The sequence below is a fragment of the Halichondria panicea genome, chromosome 15, assembly GCF_963675165.1.
Source record: "Halichondria panicea chromosome 15, odHalPani1.1, whole genome shotgun sequence".
Classification (NCBI taxonomy): Eukaryota; Metazoa; Porifera; class Demospongiae; order Suberitida; family Halichondriidae; genus Halichondria; species Halichondria panicea.
Window position 1 is genome coordinate 2,436,242 of NC_087391.1, and position 20,558 is coordinate 2,456,799.

The following is a 20,558-nucleotide window of genomic DNA, read 5'->3' on the forward strand; positions in this document are numbered from 1 at the left end:
AAATAAACCTAGGCTACCAGTGCAAAGGTCGCCAATGGCGGGCTCGTAGTCAATTCCCTGGCCGCGCCTCAGCAATAATGACTGGTGGACATAGTCTGTATGAGGCAAACGTAGTTTCCACACTGCCTGGCCATGGATCAGATAAGGTAGAGTTTAACCTGTGAGGCTGTGTGCATGTGCTAAGTGCTTTTAATTTGATTCCAGGGGAAATTTGGTGTGCTGGGGCCTTCTACCAACCACCTTTGTGTAGTGACTGATGACCATGTGCAAATTGCCACACTTTCTGTTTCTAGCCCATTGCAGCCAGCTGTCTACAAATTTGGTATGCTGTATATTAACTGTAAGACCTCGATTTGAGGCGATCTTTTAAATTTACGGTGCCAGAAGTACGTCACTTCTTATTGAAGTCCTGGTGTCGCATATTTTAGAGGGTTGCATCTAATTGGAGGTAGCTCCACTTTATAGTATACTTGCCTTTATTTCAGGCCGCTTAAAAATTTTTCCAGTGGGCTAGAATCGACGCTAGGGGTGTGGCTACATTGATTTCCATTTAGGACGTGACATTAAAAATGTTGCTACTTTGTTAGATATCACAAAATTGCCTATACTCGAGGGTGTCGCATATTTAGAGGGTCGTCTTAATTTGAGGTATTACCGGTATATATAGATCTAGCCTGTTTTCGAGCTTGGTGAACTTCTGAGTGTGTTTGTGAAATGGTGTAATAGAGTGGTTACATTGTACACATTGTACAAAAGAGGAAGTGACATAAATAGCTAAAAATGTGGGCGATAAACAAGAACTATAATTTTCTCTTTGGCTTATTAATGTCGCTAAGTTACAATGCTAACATTTCCTTCCTGATATACTATGTAAACACAAAGGAACTAATTCTCAATATCTATGGAAACGCTAGCCTCAGGGATAGACACAGGAGTGAAGTGTAAGTCTAGTCACCACTGGTAGGTCACTACTTGTCCATTGATCAAAACAGCAGTCAGCTTTCGCCTCTTCAAATACCGTGCGCATACGTGTGATAGCTTTCTCTCAACGTTTTTGTTTGTATAGACTTCTGCAAGTTTTAAATGTCCATAAACTCTCATAGTACTTTACCCTGAAAACTACTAATATCTCTTCTTAGCCATAATTATTCATCCTTCTCGAATGGCTGGTGTTAATGTATTGCTTGGTGTTATGTAACATGTCTGAGTGCTCCATATGTGAGTTACTTTCAGTATGCGTTTACAGCACCGTACGACACTACAGTATGTGCTTTGTGTACATTGCTCCATAGTTTTTGTGTATGTTTTGGTCTGTGACGGAGAAGGCCACACGTATCTAAGTATCCTCAACTCATTGAAGTGTTGCCAAGATTACGGCACCATTGTAGACAATAGCAACGTTATTTCGCATTGGCATCTATATGTACTAAGTTGCTTTGTAGTACAATCATCCCCGTAGCAACAGTCATATTATTGCCTAAGGTCGCTTTTGCCCACCACCTCCCAGAGTGTCAAGTAGACTGTGTTGGCTGGAGTGAAAAGGAAAGCCTTCTCGTGGTTGCAGACAGGTGAGGAAGCAACTGTTGGTGCTACCGTCTAACTCAATTACTTACACACGTCTATAGTTGCATATTTTTAGTGTCTGTTTACCGTGGAATATGTTACGTCCTCGCTGTACTGAACAGCTCACATTTCCAGCTTAAATTTCCAGGTATATACCTAAGTTGCTGACCACAAAATGCCATGACTAGGAAAGCTACACTCCTTTGTAGTTTATGTTCTATTTTTAAGATCCCCGCCCACACAAACACTGTTATCCACCCACCCTGCTCATACATCCATATCACCCAGTAGGTTAATTATTTATTTTTTCACAGGAACGGTGTTCTTCATTTTGTGAGTCCTTCCCTCCAGGAAGTACTCTTCTCACAGGTAGGGCTGTCCCAATTATTCAAAAAATTTGCCTATTAGAATTTCTCAATTTTTCTTCCTATTATTCCCAGATAATTACCCATTATTCTCATTGAAAAGCCAACATGAACATGAACCATAAATAGATCTTAGTCTGGGGCCAGACTAGACCTAATAGCTCGGCGGCAAAATCTAGAGAGCTAGGATTAGCTATTTAGATTGAGCTCTTCTCTCTTCCCCCTCCCCCCTCTGAGAAAAGGTCTGGCCCTCAGACTACAGTCATTTTAGCAATATTTTGTGTAACTTGGCTGCAACCACAGTAGTAACCACAGAAGGACATGATTATGAATATAATTAAACCATGCAGCAAAGCAGCAAGACTAAGTCAAATATCAGTTATGTAGCAGCAAGCATACATTGAATGACTTCAGCACAGCCTCAGAAAACAGCTCCATATGCCAATAAAACTCGTTGAGAATGGTTATTTTATACCCATTATAATTATTTTGCGAGTTTCCCTATAATTATATACATCGCAGGGCAGCAGTGTCAGTGCAGGGTGGCAGTGTCAGTGTTGTAGGCTAGTAGAAAAGGGAAGCAACATGCATTACAGCATGCTGAAAATAAGTTACATGGGTATATAATTATAGTGTTATCTCGAAATTAATGAGAACCCTGGACACTTATACAACATTCTCTTCATTGGCATGTTTGAGCTGTTCTCTGAGGCTGTGCGAAGTCATTATGGTGTACATATCATCTATGTGGTTACAACTGTGGTTACAGCAAAGTTTATCAGAATATTGCAAGTTTTAAAATGACTGTATCATAAACGACATTGCAGACATATAAAACTAAACAACTGACATGTGTACTGCACTTACATTATATTATTGACCTCTATGACCTTTTAAACCTCTGACTCTACCTATTATTCTAGCCTCACCTATTATTCTCAAAATTATTCTAGAATAATTGGGACAGCCCTACTCACAGGTGGGCTGACGTCTATGTACATGAATGCATGTACATGAATGCGTATCAACAGCAACTAATTACACGCATGAAGCATGCTGCCTGCAGCCAAATTGTGTAACTGGATCCTTTCCATGATATCATAAATGGATGTCTGAATGTCTGCTGTTCCGCTTAGTAACTATGGATTCCAAACACTATTTCCTCTCCTAATTTGATTGTGTCTGAACCAAGTGTTGGTCTGGTGTTTGAAAACTTTCCTATAAGCTGTGACGAACGGTAACTAGGCATTGTCTCATTGTCTTGTTGTCCGTAAACAATGTCGCGTTGACGAATTTTCCTTTACTGGTTCCAACCATTTTCTAATCTGTCTGAATAGTCATGCATGCTGTCATGCCCGTCAGCTCTCGAAGATTTAGCATAGTCATTCCAGGTGACTGAGTTTGGAAGGTTTTCAATTAGCTGAAATCTTTCTTGTGCATGTAGCTATATATGGTCGACGCTATTTGTTTGAAGTTGCGGATTTTATAGGGCTTATATTGTGAGATTCGTCAATGCTGTTTCGAGTCATGGAGATTTGTACGATCCCTGTAGCCATATTTATGCATGCATTAGTAAGGTATTTAACATGGTATGTACATGTATTTGTGAAGAGGGTGGTGTATGTTTTGGCGATATTTTGAGGTGGATTCCACTTTAACCCCAATTGCTAGACAATGCTCTCTCCATATAGCGGGTAATTTCTGGGGGTCAAAACATTCGTTGTTTAGTCAGTTGGATATTATTTGTGGTTGCGTGCACTGCAGATAAAGGTGTTCAAGGATCGCTTCATTCGTGGATAAAATATTTGTGCTAGGGATTTAACCACGAAAACCACTAAATCCCCCTCCCCCCGAAAATTACAATATTGATTTTGTGGATAGTATGTCTCCGTTCTGTTTACTTCTACAAATGTTTATTCAAGAACGTCACTCGTCAAGCCCAAATTTAGCCACTTACAAGCGCCACGTAGGTGTCCGAATATCTTGTTTGTATTAACTTCGTGATATCTCTAGGAGAACTTTGCACCTGTACCCACTCTCAATTTGGTTTAAGACATAGCTAGGTGTCTTTAGTCTGGACAAAAAGACGCTCTTTAAGTATCGTGTTAGCTTTTGATTTACTGAAAACTACAATTTAACAATTCATTCATCGTCATTGTCTAGCTAATTCGTGGACGTACACAACTAATTAGTAATTTTATTATTATTAAGATCATGGTGAGGTGATGCAGAGTACTTTGTTTACTTGTATGGTACAGAGTCCTTGCTTGTTTTGAAAACAGAACCTCTACAATATCACCATATGGAGGGGTGTATTGTTCGTGGCGCCTGCTTGTAATTGGGACAAAAATGTATAATATTGTTGTGGCCGTGATGGGGCCCTTTGTTCACATGATTATAGTAGACAGAACGAGTACCCCTCTTCATTCCATTTGTTCTATAAGTAGATTGCATTGCATTTGTGTTTTATTTTTGTTACTTTTGTTTTATGGGCTTATAGTTTCTGAGTTGTGTATAATTATTGAGAAGCTCTTTGGGTGCAGTAATTATATGCCCATAACTTCACTTGCCTCTTACCAAGTTTAATAAAATGAATGTGCATTTGCATGTATCAATTCTGCTCATTTGGGCAAAGTTCCACTCTGATTCTTAGAATGTATCTCTCGAGCTGCTTCCATGTTGACTGAACATGCAAGCTATGGTGTGCTTATTAAGCAGCTATTGCTCGAGCGTGTTGGGTATTTTCACTTAGAGGGTATGCCCGACATTTTTTAAATTTGGTTTGCTTCAACCATCCGTTATTTATGATATAGTATAACGGTATGGCTATTACAGAAGCCACTTTCAATGCAGCTCACTAAATATCAAATTACCATGACGATTGACGAGTGGGCACCAAGTAGTCTAATTATATGGAACTGTGTAAGTTCCACTAGGTAACGTAACACATTAGGTCAGCTTTTCAGATTTTGACGATGTTTTAGTCCTTTCACAAGTCACTCCCTTATATGGGTGAGTGCAAGGCTTCAGCTATTCATTGGCACATGTCCTGGAACAAAGTACTCAGTGGTACTATTTGATTGTTTATCCTGACAGCAATGTGATATATGAGAGTGTTGGCTGATTTTACAATAATTATAATTATGCTGCATGTATTTATTGTCCGGTGGAGGTTTCTTTATGCGTACTATATGGTTATGGACTTGTGAAAGACTAAAATCAATAAGTTGTCAATAAAGTGTGAGGGTACCTCCTGGAGCTGTATATATAACGTAAATATCAAGAAGCCATAATTATGTTGTTTTGTGTGTACAGGATGTTGGTGTTGCAGCCGCATCAGACCAAGAGAAGGTGTTTTCTTCTGTTCAGTTTTCAAACTCCAGAGGTACATGCATGCTGCTATGTGTCTGTGTATCTGTGTAGCAATATGCGAGTAATTTGTGACCCATGTGTGAGCTTTAATACAAAATTGATATTTTAATCGTTGTGTATGTTGTTTGATCTGAGACAGACGGTGGGTAGTAACCACGTGTCAATGGTTTGGGCTATCAATCCAGCGTCTACTTTTAAGACACTACATTGTGTTATAATGACAGATGTGCATCACCCTAGCTGTGTTTATTTTCCTCCACCCCATACAGAGTCAGAGTTGTCCTCTCTTTATGTGCTCCTGTCCATGGGAGTAGTGCTTATTTTCAAGAACCTGCCTTTCAACCAACTCAGTGAAGGTGTGTAGATTAGCTATTAATAGTGTCACACCCCTCCTCCGTGATTCTTTATGGTGGAGCTACCGACGTAAATAGTTTATCCAACATTATGCACACGTACGGTTTCGAAGTGTTGTACAATACTATTGATGGCTCTTGACAATCTTATACTACGAAAATGTTCACTTTCATGCTGTACGTGCTAGACAGCGAGTTTGTTGCACACCAACGTCATTCTCTGTTTCGTTTTGCAGCCATAAGAGAGAATGATTTGCAGCTCATGAAACAGGTACGTACGACGTATCCAGTTATTGCTAGACATTGGGTGAATAATCAGTTGGTTTTAGTTTTGGTGGAAGCTCCTTCAGATCTCTCGACATTATTCCAAATAAGGAAATCTGCAGCTACTGTGACATTAAAAGCCAGTCTACGTACGTATTTGCTTCCGCTGTCTAGGAAATAATTTGCTTCTGGCACTCTTACCAGCTATTTATATACTGTATAGTCTTCTGGCACATGCAAAACTAAGTATCCTTAACACTTACAAAGTGTACAATTGATTGTGAGCCAATAAAGTGTTGTGTAGGCACCTGTCACTGAATGTCAGAGTCAAGTGTAATTGCAACGTACATATTGTAGCTGCTGTGTACAAATTAATAATATCACGGTTGTATACTGTGATTAATTTTTTCCCTAACCACAATCGCTTTTTTTCACAGCTTAAGGATGACATAGTCTGGTCGAGGCATGACATATCTGCTGAGCATGACACTTGCTCATCCTTCCTCCTCCCACTGGCCACTCCCACCCCACGCTCCCCTGCCAGCTTTGTTACAACTGTAAGCTCTGTTATTAAAACCCCGGTGTGATGTACATATGTAGTACACTCATTTGAAAACAAAGGACTTGTCTGTAACATAATGTGTCTTGCTTTATACAGTACTTGTAATGAACAGTTCTGCATGTGTGCTCACAATGTGTATACATGTATATGCATGCACAGTCATAATCATTTCTCTGCTCCTCCTCCGCACACTGTTGAGTGGGCAGGCTAAGTACTTTCTTTGTTGCTATTATAAAAAAAACTTATTTCGTCTCTATCTACTCCACTTATAAAATAACACTTCCTGCGTAACTTCTTATTTTGACCTGCTAAATTGGGCATTTCCTGGGTTACTGTTTTTTAAGTCCTTTTCGTGGGCGGTTGCTTCACGTTTCTGTATCTCAAAGTGTAAGTGTGTATAAAAACAAAGAATTGGTAAACACAGTGGGCGGAAGACCTTGCAATATTTATTTATGGGATTCAACGTTCACAATAATTTGCTACAGTTTTTGTATAATGTACATGTACGTACGTACCTCACTGAAAGAGTGCTGTATACAGTTTGTATACATTGTGAACTCTATTGTTACTCACTGTGAATGAATGAATGAATTGTTGTGTGTGTAGGGTTGTGGTGCAAGTGGGCTGTGTGTGTGGAGAGAGAGCGGTGATAGTGGACTGGAGATCGTCGACTGTGTGTCATGTCTACTCAAAGGTGAGGCAATGCCCCATGCGTGCATTTCTTATGTTTTGGGGAAGTTATCTGTAAGCAGGCATAGGATGTTGCGTGTATCGAGTGTCAATATTTTGCAATAGGTGTCCAATTATTTTAAGGAGGAGCTTTTAATTATAGAACAAGGATATCAACAAATTTCCCAATTTCCAATTTCCTCATACAAACATTATTTTGGTTGCAATTCTTGTGTAATATTGTGTGTTGGGTTTAGATAATTACAACACAGCAAAGGGTGTCGGTCTAAAGTGTTTGTGTGTTGATGGTATATATAGGTGTGTGCATTGCCAGATGCGAGGTGACGAGAAATGACAAGTACTTGGTGACACTCTGCAGCACTGTAAGTGCGCCGTGTTTTGTTGTTCCAGCTACTTGTTTGCCAGTAATTTAATTTCAACAAGTTACATACATGTGTATACCCAAAAGAAATACAGTAATATTGAACCTGTAGTAATTATTTTGTTGATTAATGGAACTGAAAGTAATTACAAAAGTTTGTCAGGTGTGACGTAAGTTGATCCTTTACTTCATACCTTCAGGGGAGCCTGGCAGTGTGGAGCCTCCATTCATTAGTAATGGTCAACCTGTGGACATCTGGCCAAGTGGTGAAGGATCTCTCGCTGTGTGCCACTGCTGGATTAGAGGGAGGGTCCGACCAAGCGTGTCTGCTCACGGAAAACTCGTCTGGAGGGGTGCGTCACATGATCCAATTGTATGTCTGTGGGTTCTCTTTCATAAAATTGTTTGTACTAAAATGTTGCAAAACTACATGTAGGTGGGCTAATTTTCTTAAATTGCGCAACCTTACTTTGGAGTGTAGGGTACATATATGTCTCTTTGCCATGGTGCTGTTCTGGTTGGTCTGTGAATTCACCTTCAGTCTTACTTGTTGTGGGTCATATTATACATGTACATGTGGAGGTATTTTGAATGTAGACCTAAAATGCACATGTATACGTACACGCACGTCTAGACAATTTGAAAAGCACTTTTTGGTTGTACACCAATAAAGTTTATTATTTTTGACCTACTTTCTTAGCTAGTATGTCTGTCTTCCGTCTGAACTACATGTACGTATCATAAAGCTTGCTTGGTTTCAGTTTACCTTGGGACTTACTACGTACCCTGACAGCCTAAATTGTTTTTGTAGCGTAATAACAGTATTGAAATGCAGTTGCAAGTATACTAATCGTGTAATTAATTTTGTTGTTCACTAAATAGTATCCCTTCAATGACAACCCTAATATAGGAAAGCCGTCATATTTGTTAATTCATGTATCTAAAATGTTTGCATTCTAAACATTGTTGTGTATTTTAAATGCCCTTTAAAATATGCTAGTCGTTAGCTGGTCTCCTGCACAAGGCAGAACCAATCTAACACCCTCCTGCTATTGGATATTCATGTGTACTTACCGTACTATGAGCTTACATGGTCTTAATCGATTTCCTAATGAGCGCCTAGAGTCGATAACACAGTGCGATTACATGTACAAGCCTACTTCCCCATCATTGTCCCAATTATTACAGTGTTTACTAATTACTTACAAGGTTTCACACTTTGCTTTCTGCCCCCCCCTCCTTCACCACATGCACATATATACTACAGACGACACTGATCCTTGCCTCCCTGCCTGGACTACACGCACTCTACTCCCAAGAGGTCTCCTCAACTGCTGCTCTGGTGCACGGAACTGTTACTGAGGTGGGTGGGTTTGGTTTACCCTTACTGAGGTGTGAGAGCATTTAGTACCCTGTATTTTGTTGTAATGGGGGCAGTTCTTCTCACTTATTTGAGGTAGGTATTGGCTATCAGTCAGCACTCAGTACCCATTACTGAGCAGAGGTGAGCACACAAATACATTTTTTGCATCCAATATTTATTGTACAGTGCCTTCCTCACTAATCATAACAAGATTTAGGTAATTTTCTTTACGACATTTCATTATTTACCTGACATTTTTTTCATGTAATTAGATTTACTGACCCTTTGTAACTAATAGTTTAAAAAGGTGTTTGCGTATGTCCCATTATGATTGTCTGAGCAATGCGTTGGTATCTGACGATAAATTGTACTTAATATAATTTGGTTGATGTAATTGTCTGATGCTTAATTGCCAAACTTTTGATTTACTACATGTACTTAAGTTGAGATGTAATATTAGCTGCCGTAGCTGCATGCTGAAGTCTTACGAGCTGAGCTAACTAGACAGTATTACATAACTTTGTGTACGCACTTGTTGGTACATATCACTGTACGTGTAAGTCTTCTAGGTAGTTGTGGCTGAAAGCAGGTGTCAACTGATCGACCCTTGCTAAATTCTTTATTTGGACATTTTGGACAAACTGTTTAGTTGGTCTACGTGCGTGGATATGATATGTGATCATTGCCTTGCTCATGGACTCTTCGCTTAATTGGTCATTTTAAAGTATTCTCGCCGTATGTAAGGGATCGTATTGCATTGTTCCCATGGCTACGTGGTCGACACGAAGTGTAGCTAAATATATGTACCAACTGATTTGATAAAATCCTTAACTAAATACATGTAGCTTGCTCATGTCAATAGCATGCAGGGTGTCATACAGGGAAGAGAGAAAGGGGGATATCCCCCTCCGACTCCAATCCCTCCCCCCCCTAAAATTCAGGTACTAGTAGTATGACTGAGTGAGGGTATTGAAATAACAGTTGACCCTTTTTTTAGCGACATTTTCTGGTTACTTAAAATCATACCTTATACATGTATTTCCCCCCTCTACTTCAAAATCCTGTATGACACCCTGGGCCACGATTGTACTTGTTCTTGTCGTGAGTATTACTCCCTCCAGGACTGTGTGTACTACACTGAGTTGGAGGGTGGAAGTGTGGTTGTGAGGCAGCTGGTGCAAGCACTGCCTGAGAAGAGGCTGGCCACGCTCATTGGTCAGGGGAGGTTCGATGACGCTGAGACACTCGCTAAGAAGTTCAATCTGGACCCTGAGGTACACACACACACACACAGGGCATCCACTCAACGGATATGTAATGTACATGTATCAGTGTTCAGATTGGTAACTTAGTTTGGTCTATCAGTTACAAAAATAAGTGTACCTACATGTACTGGAAATGTAAATGGGCCATTGTATATACATGTACATGTATATATATAAAGAATTCACTGTCGAAAGTTGGTAGGCTGGTAAAAATTTATACCCATGGGACAAATGTACCCAACTGCGTATTGCCAATTTTACGTGTTTAACTTTTTGTAGGCAATACTAGCTTCATACATGTACATGTACATGTACATACATTGTGTACCATGCACTCTCCTGTAGTTGGTGTACAAGACAAAGGCCCAGGTGCTGAACAGCGTGTGGATCAACAAGACTATAGCAGGAGAGGAGGCAGCCGAGGTGCACACTAACCTGTTGCAGTGTGTGAAGTGTCTACAGGTAAGCACTGGCCCGCCCATAATACCCTCTAAAATATAGCGGGTAATTTTTGTATAGTGGAAACTTTCGGATGTTGAACATTTATCCGAAAATGAAATAATAATTGATTGCAACCGTTTTTGAGCTGCACTATACACAATTTGCCATTTGTTTATAGAAATTTGCGTGTTCAACTTCAACGCAAAAAATTACCCGTATATGGTTCGTACATGTACCTAACATGAGAGTAACAATTAGAGTGGTGTACGTGTGTCAAACAAGTGTACAATCATGTACATGTACATGATTGTACACTGTACTTGTCAATTAATGATACACAATTTGCGCAATTTTCTATTTGTTTTTGTTCTGAGAATTTACCTATCTCTTAATTTGATTTGCTTTGGCTGAACATTGGTGCCTTACTATGAAAGTGTATAACTCTGTCATTGTGCTGCATATGTATGTAGGATGGAGTGTTTGTAGCTGAGCTGTTCCTGTCCTCCCAATATCCCACCCTGACCATGACTCTGGACACTTTGCACTTGGCTAAAAACAAAGTAAGGTCGTCATCAGCAAACATGTGTAGGCCGGTACATATGTTTTTACCCCGCTAAATATTTACAGCTGAAGAATGATTCTGAAAAAAGTGGTGAAATCAAATCTGCACAACTCAAGGTACAGTTGTACATGTACATTGAATGCCTTGGTATGTGTATACTTACAGTGTACTTAACTAAAGTTCTTCATAGGTTTTTTCAGCTCTTAACAAGATAGTCACGTTCCAAATGGTACACAGTCAAGAAGAGTTTTGGTTAGTCCTAATGCCCACCTTAATTGTACTTGAAACATGTTGCGTTGTACATAGGTATATATGTGTTGCTATGCGTTGACTGTACGCGCAGTGTACATGTGTAATACAAGCCTTGAAATCAGACAGTGTTTACATACAGATGTACTGTGAATTAAAGTTCAAAAATGTAGCGACAATTCTGATATATTGTATTGAATTAATACTGTTTCATAGAAACAGATTTAGAGGTGAAATATTTAGTTCTTGTAGCACTTACGTACATGTACATGTGTCTCCCCACAATAGCCCGAGGTCATGGCACTGCTTCCTATTAGGGAGCTTGCTGGATCATCTCAGCACCTACTTTCACTCTGGAAATCTAAACAAGTTAGCCCTCATCTGGAACAGGCATATGGTACGAAAACGCACAATGGCTTTCGTACATGTAGTTGAATTTACAGACGAAGGAGCATGTACAGTAATTTGTTCTATCCACACCCCTTTATTCCCCAGTATCCCCCCTCTCTCCCCCTCTACCACACCTTTCTTCCCCACTCTCTACCACAATCTTCCCATTATATATTTATTTTGCATACATATACACTCAAATCCTTCAACTTCACGTTCAACTTTGTTTACATTGTATGCAACTTCTTCTCAAAGGCCACATAAATTAGCGATGTTACTGAGTGCTTCACTATTTGTGTGTGCATGACTCCCACAGTCTGCACAAATGCCTACGTGTATAAATCTCTACACATGTTACCATGTGACACTCGATCATGTTAATAATTAATTAACGTATCTCCTAAGTGACTGGTGTAGACTACCGCAGTCATGTGGTATCAGGCCATTAAATTGTGTTCATAATTGAATGGTTTCTCTAGAGTGAGCTCATGACTCAGCTGGGTGGAAATGACTTGGTATCCTTGTTGAGGAGTCTCCCTGAGTGTATTCCGTCGGCTGAACTGGGGGCGTGGCTCTCTCGCAGTGTGGTGCCTTTCATTCTACAGCACACCCCTCAAGTACTGGTGAGTAGTCCCAATGAATAAGTCCTCTCAGTTATACGTACGTATGTATGTATTTCACTCGCAAACACTCTTTAGCCCAACTTTTTGGACTGGGCTCAAAGTAGAGTGAGACTGTTGGAGCTCTCAGAAAAGGTGTGTATTATTCGTTTTCTCTTATAGCTATTGCATGTAGTGTGCCTCAAAGTCTCCTGCATGTTTAGTGTTACTACATTTCATCCTACAGGAGCAATGGCCGCAGAATGGACTGAAGTTGTGCGATTATATTCTAGAGGCTGTGAGCTGTTTTAAAAATCCCCTCACAAAAATGGCTTTACGAACCACTTCTATCATTCTAGAAGACTCAGTGGTATGTTGGATATGGGGCGCGGCTTATCACATATGATCGAACCACCTGTGTCATAATAAATTATGCTTAATGTATTGTCTATGTGAGAAGCCCCAAGTGACAACACTGTCCATTAATTGACTTTTATCACCTTCCTACTTGTTATTTGAATATGATAAACTTCCAGGGAAGTTTGAAGTTGTAGCCACATGTCAGTTTCCCACCTTTGATGAAATTGGATTAAGGGTTAATTTCCTGTAACAAACCCTTAATCCATAATTATGCAATTCGGCATTGTCATGATTGTTCGACTATTACTGTGAATATTATATATGTTACCTAGCACAGGTGCTAGTCTAAAGTTGAAAGAGATCGAGGTTCACAACTTACAATAAATTAATAGCACTTTAGAAAGTGTAGAATTGAGCCTTATACATGCATACTGTATGTAGGTTCTTTCTATGCACCAATGGAACCGCTATACATTCTTCATCCACCCACACCCCATAGAACCCAGATAGTTCTGTGCTGAGTGGCCTCAAGTGTCTGCAGGGGAGACTAAGGGACCTGTGCTACCTGGAAACCATTCTCTGCTGCAGTCTCTCCCTGGCTGAACACGAGAAGGTAGCTAATCATCACCTATCTAGAGCTTCTAGTAAAGAGGGCCAACCTCAATGGCAAACAGTTATTCTCTGTGGTATGAATCATCACAATAATTAGTAACTATTTTAGACATTAAAAAATAATTGAGCTTATATTCGCTTTTTCTTTGCAGGACACTCGAAAAGTGGTGGTGTTTCGGTTGCTAGACAAGGCTGTTGCTGCTGAGTTGGTATCCACCACCATTCTACATAAGGTGGCTCCATACGTGCAGAGACATGGACTCGATCTAGACACTGTGCTCTTGAGCTACGTTAAGGTCTGCTTCAATTGATTGCTCAGTTATACCATGTTTGTCTACAACCCTCATAAATGTATTACTGTACCAAGATACTTTTGACTTTGTTTTTGGAAGGGGGGGGGGGCTTTATTGTAAGAGTAGGATGATTGTTTCTTTGGGAAGTTATATAAATGGGGCCTTGACAAGTGCCATGTGTGGGAGAGGGCTTTCGAGATTTCAATACGACTCTTGTCTGTCCAGCTGTTCCTGTCTCAGTCTCCTCGCTTCTCCACTAGTCTCACTGACAGTCCTTACGAGGCCAAGGCCATCACCCTTGTACACGCTATCAAGGACAAAGAGGTACATGTTCGTGTAGAGCTTTTTCTTTGTCTCATCTCCTTCATAATTATAAAGTTGAATACAGTTGTATAAGACAAATTGATGTGTGTAATAAAAGTGTCCGTAGCTCCCACAATGACACAGCAGTTACAGGGATGTCCCAGTTTGTTCCACACTACTAGCACGTGCCTTTGTGGTGTCCACTGTATACCAAAGAGTCAGCTATAATTTGGCACCACACTCACTGCTCCCTCTCTTACTCACAGCTCTACGTTACTGGGTGTATTGAGGTGCTCAAGTATGTACGCACGCCATGGAGTGAGAGTGTGGAGGAACTGGTACAGAGATGTTTGAAGGTGGACCACCCTCACGTGGCCATGCTGGAGAAGCAGTACCAACTGTTGCAGCTCAAGAAACTATTGCATGGATACGGAATCAAAGATGTCAATTTCTCTGACACAGCCTCTTCTTTAAGATGGGTGAGCAGTTAGAGTATATGCAAGTGCATACATGTACCTACATGTACATGTAGCTCTGTTAAACTTATTCTTTATTCTATCAAGGTGGTGGGTGGTGCACAATGTACATTATGCAAATAGCGAGTACATAATTATCAGTTTGTATTCTCAAAATATCGGATTTGTATAGTGTGGCTGTAAGTTCATATGTATCGTACATTTCTCTGTAACCAAATAAAATACGTACTGTCTTAGCATTATAATTATTGTTAAAAGTGATTTCCACCCAACTGTAGCTTTATATTCGTCGAATCTTGTCCTCTGATGAGCCAGCTTCTTTGGAGGATGCCATGAAGGTGTTTGATTACCCTATGCCCCTAGTTTGTCGTTGGGTGATTTATCAAGCACTCGTCCATTAGGTGGCTGATATGTACCATCTCTGCCCGACAGAGGTCTACAAGATTCATGTATTCAATCTAGGAATGAACGGAAAAGTGAGCCTCTAATTCATCTGTAGCTTAATTCTATACATGTACAGTTTGGTGCATGGTTGTAATATAAGAAGTCTACTTTTTAAATTCATGCAAGTACATAACTTGTATACATACATGTAACTTGTACTTGTGCTTGGAACAAGTGATGATGTTGTCATTGTCTGTTAGATCATTACAGCTAGTGAGGTGTTGAGGGGCCTCTCCAGAACTGATCTCATAGCCACCGCAGTCTCAGTGTTTCAACTGGCTTCCAATAAACTCCAGCTTCCCTTCCAAAATGGCGTGGTACGTACTTAAACCTCTACTTGTTAGGTTTGTTTGACCCTTGCGTATACAAGTGTATACACAAAAACTTGATCATAAACTTTAAGCGCCCCTAACTTCAGTCTATAGGAAGGAATACGTTTCTCTTAGAGATCTTTGTGTCCTACTGTCACTGTGTGTTTAAATCACAGATCTAGCTGAGAGATACAATGCTACATTGTATGAACCAAACGGAATTTGGCAATAGGATAATGGTCGATATGAATAATTGTGTGTACTTGAAGAGAGGAGGGTCATTGACATATTTTTCTACACACATGTATGTAGGATGATCCTGAAGAGCACATATCAGCTACTAGTGTTGCTTTGCTTTGCCTGAGCTTATTGAAAGAGACTGGGTGTCATGGTGAGTGAATCAAACGTGTGTAGCTAGTAACGTCAACACGTTATTGATTGCATTGTAGAGGACTGTGTTCTGAGTGAAGATTGGATCAATATCGATGCAACTATCAGTCTCTATGAACAGCTTCTCTCTTTACAGGTTAGATTGTGTACATGTCAGATTGTCAAACATTATATTAAATTGTGAGTAATTCCCGGAAAATTGGGCGTTTCACTAAAGCAAGAATCTACGTGTATATACATGTAGTTCTCTCTTCCCCAAGCCCGGAACAAACTTAATGTGTGTTTACGGTGATAAGTTGATACCTTTATACGGATATCTATTCTTGCTTTTGCCAAAATGGATATCCATTCTTGCTTTGTTGTACTTCATTAAATTGTGATAGTCATTCCCGGAAAATTGGGCGTTTCACTATAATTATATACATGTAGTTCTCTCTTCCCCAAGCTTTAGTCTGGAACAAACTTAATGTGTGTTTACGGTGATAAGTTGATACCTTTATACGGATATCTATTCTTGCTTTTGCCAAACTGGATATCCAGAACAAACTTAATGTGTGTTTACTGTGATAAGCCATTCTTGCTTTTGCCAAAATGGATATCCGTATAAAATGTTTAGCTTATCACTGTAAAACACAAAATTATTAAGTTTGTCATTAGAAATAGTGGTGGCAAAGGCATACAAAAGTATTAATAGCTACATGTACATTGCATGTAATGTACGTGGTGGACAGTTAGGTGTTAATTAACCCTGTCCTTGTAATAGTTGCAGATGCAAGCCATCCATAGAGCGGCCAAAAAAGACAAAGTAATAATAAGAATGACTGAAGTATCTTATGTTGCTCTATTTTGAGAACAGACAACTCAGCAATACTGAGCGTTAGGGTCCAAAATAGAACAAGCCATGAAACCATTTCAGTCTATCCTTTCATGCGTTATTTTCTTTCAAGCATTATAATTATGCTGTTTGTTAGTGCGTTTTGTCAAGCATCGTATTGTTGTTTTTCTGAGTACAGTCTGAAAGTATTCACTAATAAAACCGTACACGAATGCAGGTCAAGTACTCAGTGTTTCTCTCACCTAACTCGCTTGCTGACAAGGAGGCTTGTGACCAGCTCTTCCAGAAAAGAGTCAACGATTTTGCTGACAGTCTGTGTTTGCACGAGAATAGTCCGAAGCTATTTCACGCTGGAAGCAGGTACATACATGTATATGCCGGTACAGACCTTTTTGCGCACATGCATGTTTCACAAATTGTGGTTGTGAAAACAAGCAACCATTGTACATGACTGTGTGCACGCGTGCTCCTCTATTTGTGCTCACCGTTTATTTTTCACAGGTTTGCCTCACGTGTGCACGCGTGCTCCTCTATTTGTGCTCACCGTTTACTTTTCACAGGTTTGCCTCACTGTTGGGCTACACTGAGCAGCAGTTTTCTGAATCTGTTGCTGCTGAATGTGCCAGAAGAATGGACCTCAAGCAAGCCAAAACTATTTGGTGGTAGGTATATATCGGCCACTACATGACACTGTAATGTGTGTACATTGTAGGCCAATAGCAACCAATTACTCGGTTCGTTCAATATAGTATATGAACTCCCATGCTTACTGTCCCCTGTGTCCAATAATATTTGTTATCTTTTCCAGGGATCTACTGAGAGGTTCTCCTGATAGCTTCTCCTCTGCTCTACTGCTGTACACAGTGCAGCAGGGATGGGCGTTGATGCAGAGTGACCCAGGCTCTGTGAGTGGGAGGGAGATCAAAGAGCTAAGGGACTTGGCAGCTCAAGCCATGACTATAGCAGACACAGGTCAGTCTATGTTTCCCACTGATATGTGGCCCTATAAACACAGGTGCATGTTATACCAGATGTGTGGCCCTATAAACACAGGTGCATGGTTACAAAGCTTTGTAATACCTTCCGTTCTGAGCTAAGGAATACCTTTCAAGCATTGTGTTAATCATGTTTATAGGTCAGTCACTAATTTCTATGAGAGACGAGGCTACCATCTTAAATGAATTATTTCTTCAGGTGTTCTCTTGTCGGCTGTGGAGGTGTACAGTGGCTGTATCCTGCTATGTGAACTACACTCCCAGTGTGAGGGGGCAGCCCCAGATCTGGAGGTCAGTGAAAGGTGAGGAACCAGTACAGCTGGTGTTACCCCTTGTATTTCTTGAATGTCGAAGGCGAACTGCAGTTCTCTATTTAGCTGATGTATAAACGATTCAACGAAAAACAGGGGCATAATTCATGATATCTCTCTTTTGTAGTGAACCTGCTGGCATCACGTCTGGTGTGCCAGCCCACTTCAGAGAGGATGGTCTGGTGTTAGATCAGCAGAAAGTGCTGCCGGCCGCTGTGAAGTTTGTCCAGGCCAGAACACCTCTGCTCACTAGTCTGGAGACACGACTACTACCAACTGCATTCTCAGGTAAGTTTTTTATTTTGCACATGCACGTATAGATGTGATACGTTTTGATGAAAGTCACTTTACTTTGTTTTGTCTTTGTAGCGCATTTATGTACCGTGTAGCGTATTTACTAAGCCTTTCGATTTCAGGTGATACTGATGTAGTGCTGGAGTTGTCTTCGGAGTTGAGTCAAGCTCTACAAGACAATGGGCACATTCAACTCAGCGTCCTCTGTACAATGCAGGTGGGGCTTGAATACATGTATTAATGACTGCACCATTGATACTTAACTCTCCCTCCTCTCTTTTAGACCCTTCCCTGTCACTGCGGCTATGCTGGGGTGACCACTCAAACACTGCTAGAGACAGAGCAGAAAACACTCTCGGGGATGCTGCTCACACTCACTGGAAAGGTGCAGTGTACGGCTCTATAGCAACTCAAAATAATACATCTGCACCTTACCTCTTCTTTTGTACTACCTACCACCCCTTACGTGTCGATATTTGATAATGGTACACTCTCTTTGCTGTATACATGTAGGTGTTGTCGTCTCGTAAGCTGGACCATGAATATGCTCTCTCCCTGCTGTTGATGCTACCTCCTCAAGTTGCCGCTCAAAAACTGCAGGGCATTCGCTTCAAGAGCATCAGCAGCTACTCCAGAGTTATTGTGAGTTGACTGTAACTGTATGTACATGTGCTTTGTATGATGTGAAGCCTCAGCTAAAGATCGAATCTTAATAATTATGTCAACATACTTAGTCTATAGTACCATACAGTACTCTCATTATTGGATAGTTAGTACTAGCTGTAACAGGCAGAGATGTTGGTCAACCGCAAATTACATCCATGACCGAATGTGTGGAGATAGTTGTTAAATGCCCTTTAAAAGTTACTTCTACATTTGTATATGGATCTATACCAGGGTGGTGTCATACAGGGGAGGGGGAAAGGGGGGATATCCCCCCTCTAGCTCCAATCCCCTCCCCTAACATTTGCATTCAGGTACTAGTTGGGGTCCATAGCTGGCAATTTTACATACTAACAGGGTATTGAACTAACAGGGTATTGAACTAACAGTTAACCTTTTCTGGCAAAATTTTATTTTCTTATTTCTCCCCTCTACTTCAAAATCCTGTGTGACACCCTGCATACCCACACATACACTTACACACAGTCTTTGTGCAACCTGGCCTTAGACTACGGCTGTATAACCAACCAGACCCAGCTGAGCAAACAGGCTGGCACCATTCGTAGCAGTGCTGAGTGGGGTAAGAGACTGAGTAAAGTTAAGATCTCCTTCACCGAGGCGTTCAGGGGAGGAAACGAAGAGAAAATGAAAGTGACTACCACTCTGTTCAGAAGCAATCTGGCTGACATTGAAACTGTACTGCAGTACACAGGGTATGTCTAGACCGATATCCTCAAGAAGGCTATCAAAGCTGACGCTTCATGTATTTGTTGTTATTGTGATTCTGTATTGTAGAGCATTTTTAAATTGTACCTCTACATGATATCTCTCTCGTACACTAATGTTCCACTTAATACTTTTTGTTTTACTGCAAGTGGCTTATACATACCACGTTGTTCCCTCCAGTGAGGTGCTTGGAAGCAATCCTCAATCGGTGTTGCTGGCCTATCTGAGGGTGGTGCTCACTGAGTGGGCAGAGTCAGAGGCGTGGCTAGACAGAGCAGCATCTCTACTGGGTCTCATTACTAATAGCCATGAACTGCTCGCCAGCATCCTGAGCTCTAAGGTACGTGCGCTCCTGGGTATGTGTATTGGTCATTGTCATTTCTTAACTCATGTATGTTGGGTACATACATTGTAATTTGTATCACGTAGGTCATTGCTGTTTCTTAAACTCATGTATGTCGTGTACGATTTTGCCAAATTATTGACTAGTGTGATTTAAATAGGTATCTCCCTATGACTATGAGCGAATAACTTTCATCCTGCAAAACCTGGTCAATGGAGAGCAAGTTTCTGGCCTCAAAATTGAGCAGGTGGGTTCATACAATGAATTACATGTATGTTCCTATGTGCCAAAAGAAGAACGTAGCCAGCCATGTTATCGATATCTACTAGTCGGACATTCCCATTCGTGATAGTCCCTTTAAGGTCAATACTATTGTTCCAACTTATGTCGACAAATGCACAGCTGTACCTCTGACTGGGTTCCCAAGCAGGTAGTTTAGCTTTGGAGTATTTCTGCTCCTCTTAGGTACTGTACACGTGTATAGGCCATATTTCAAGTGCTAATCAGATTCAGTTCCGACTATTATGTTCAGGGTCTGCTGTTGCTGGACTGTCTCAGGTGCTACTCTAGAGGGAGCCTTCCCTCGGAAGCTGAGAAGAACTGGTATTCTAGTCACTACCTACAACCGTCCAACTCTACTGAGGTACGAAATGTCACTGTTGAATCAGTCCAGTGCTGTACCGGTATAGGTACATGTACATGTATGATGTACATGTAAGATTAATTTATTTGTCCACGGCTGATTGTGATTACTGTTCTTTATAATTATGTGTATTTTATACTCACTGTTTTATATGCATGCA

At 40.6% G+C, this 20,558-nt stretch overlaps 1 protein-coding gene across 3 annotated transcripts in view; it reads left to right on the forward strand.

Annotated features, from left to right (window-relative positions):
• Nucleotides 1-20,558, forward strand: part of LOC135348985 (kinetochore-associated protein 1-like) — a 25,618-nt gene continuing 5,060 nt past the window's right edge. The window contains exons 1-43 of one of the 3 annotated variants that reach the window (XM_064547418.1): nucleotides 1-146; nucleotides 205-322; nucleotides 1,508-1,568; nucleotides 1,878-1,932; nucleotides 4,782-4,850; nucleotides 5,244-5,313; nucleotides 5,570-5,656; nucleotides 5,890-5,924; nucleotides 6,355-6,474; nucleotides 7,086-7,173; nucleotides 7,467-7,531; nucleotides 7,731-7,883; nucleotides 8,798-8,893; nucleotides 10,015-10,167; nucleotides 10,504-10,620; nucleotides 11,070-11,159; nucleotides 11,227-11,277; nucleotides 11,352-11,413; nucleotides 11,699-11,807; nucleotides 12,280-12,423; nucleotides 12,499-12,555; nucleotides 12,647-12,769; nucleotides 13,259-13,372; nucleotides 13,524-13,667; nucleotides 13,890-13,988; nucleotides 14,234-14,446; nucleotides 14,722-14,781; nucleotides 14,845-14,919; nucleotides 15,088-15,204; nucleotides 15,511-15,589; nucleotides 15,648-15,724; nucleotides 16,641-16,783; nucleotides 16,984-17,085; nucleotides 17,232-17,395; nucleotides 17,618-17,720; nucleotides 17,857-18,017; nucleotides 18,146-18,240; nucleotides 18,307-18,408; nucleotides 18,537-18,665; nucleotides 19,173-19,399; nucleotides 19,593-19,752; nucleotides 19,916-20,002; nucleotides 20,288-20,398. In XM_064547418.1, coding sequence (XP_064403488.1) covers nucleotides 78-146; nucleotides 205-322; nucleotides 1,508-1,568; nucleotides 1,878-1,932; nucleotides 4,782-4,850; nucleotides 5,244-5,313; nucleotides 5,570-5,656; nucleotides 5,890-5,924; nucleotides 6,355-6,474; nucleotides 7,086-7,173; nucleotides 7,467-7,531; nucleotides 7,731-7,883; nucleotides 8,798-8,893; nucleotides 10,015-10,167; nucleotides 10,504-10,620; nucleotides 11,070-11,159; nucleotides 11,227-11,277; nucleotides 11,352-11,413; nucleotides 11,699-11,807; nucleotides 12,280-12,423; nucleotides 12,499-12,555; nucleotides 12,647-12,769; nucleotides 13,259-13,372; nucleotides 13,524-13,667; nucleotides 13,890-13,988; nucleotides 14,234-14,446; nucleotides 14,722-14,781; nucleotides 14,845-14,919; nucleotides 15,088-15,204; nucleotides 15,511-15,589; nucleotides 15,648-15,724; nucleotides 16,641-16,783; nucleotides 16,984-17,085; nucleotides 17,232-17,395; nucleotides 17,618-17,720; nucleotides 17,857-18,017; nucleotides 18,146-18,240; nucleotides 18,307-18,408; nucleotides 18,537-18,665; nucleotides 19,173-19,399; nucleotides 19,593-19,752; nucleotides 19,916-20,002; nucleotides 20,288-20,398 — 4,554 coding nt within the window. In that variant the 5' untranslated portion in view covers nucleotides 1-77. The remainder of the gene's footprint in view (nucleotides 147-204; nucleotides 323-1,507; nucleotides 1,569-1,877; nucleotides 1,933-4,781; nucleotides 4,851-5,243; nucleotides 5,314-5,569; nucleotides 5,657-5,889; nucleotides 5,925-6,354; nucleotides 6,475-7,085; nucleotides 7,174-7,466; nucleotides 7,532-7,730; nucleotides 7,884-8,797; nucleotides 8,894-10,014; nucleotides 10,168-10,503; nucleotides 10,621-11,069; nucleotides 11,160-11,226; nucleotides 11,278-11,351; nucleotides 11,414-11,698; nucleotides 11,808-12,279; nucleotides 12,424-12,498; nucleotides 12,556-12,646; nucleotides 12,770-13,258; nucleotides 13,373-13,523; nucleotides 13,668-13,889; nucleotides 13,989-14,233; nucleotides 14,447-14,721; nucleotides 14,782-14,844; nucleotides 14,920-15,087; nucleotides 15,205-15,510; nucleotides 15,590-15,647; nucleotides 15,725-16,640; nucleotides 16,784-16,983; nucleotides 17,086-17,231; nucleotides 17,396-17,617; nucleotides 17,721-17,856; nucleotides 18,018-18,145; nucleotides 18,241-18,306; nucleotides 18,409-18,536; nucleotides 18,666-19,172; nucleotides 19,400-19,592; nucleotides 19,753-19,915; nucleotides 20,003-20,287; nucleotides 20,399-20,558) is intronic. The other 2 variants (XM_064547419.1, XM_064547421.1) reach the window with 2 other exon arrangements.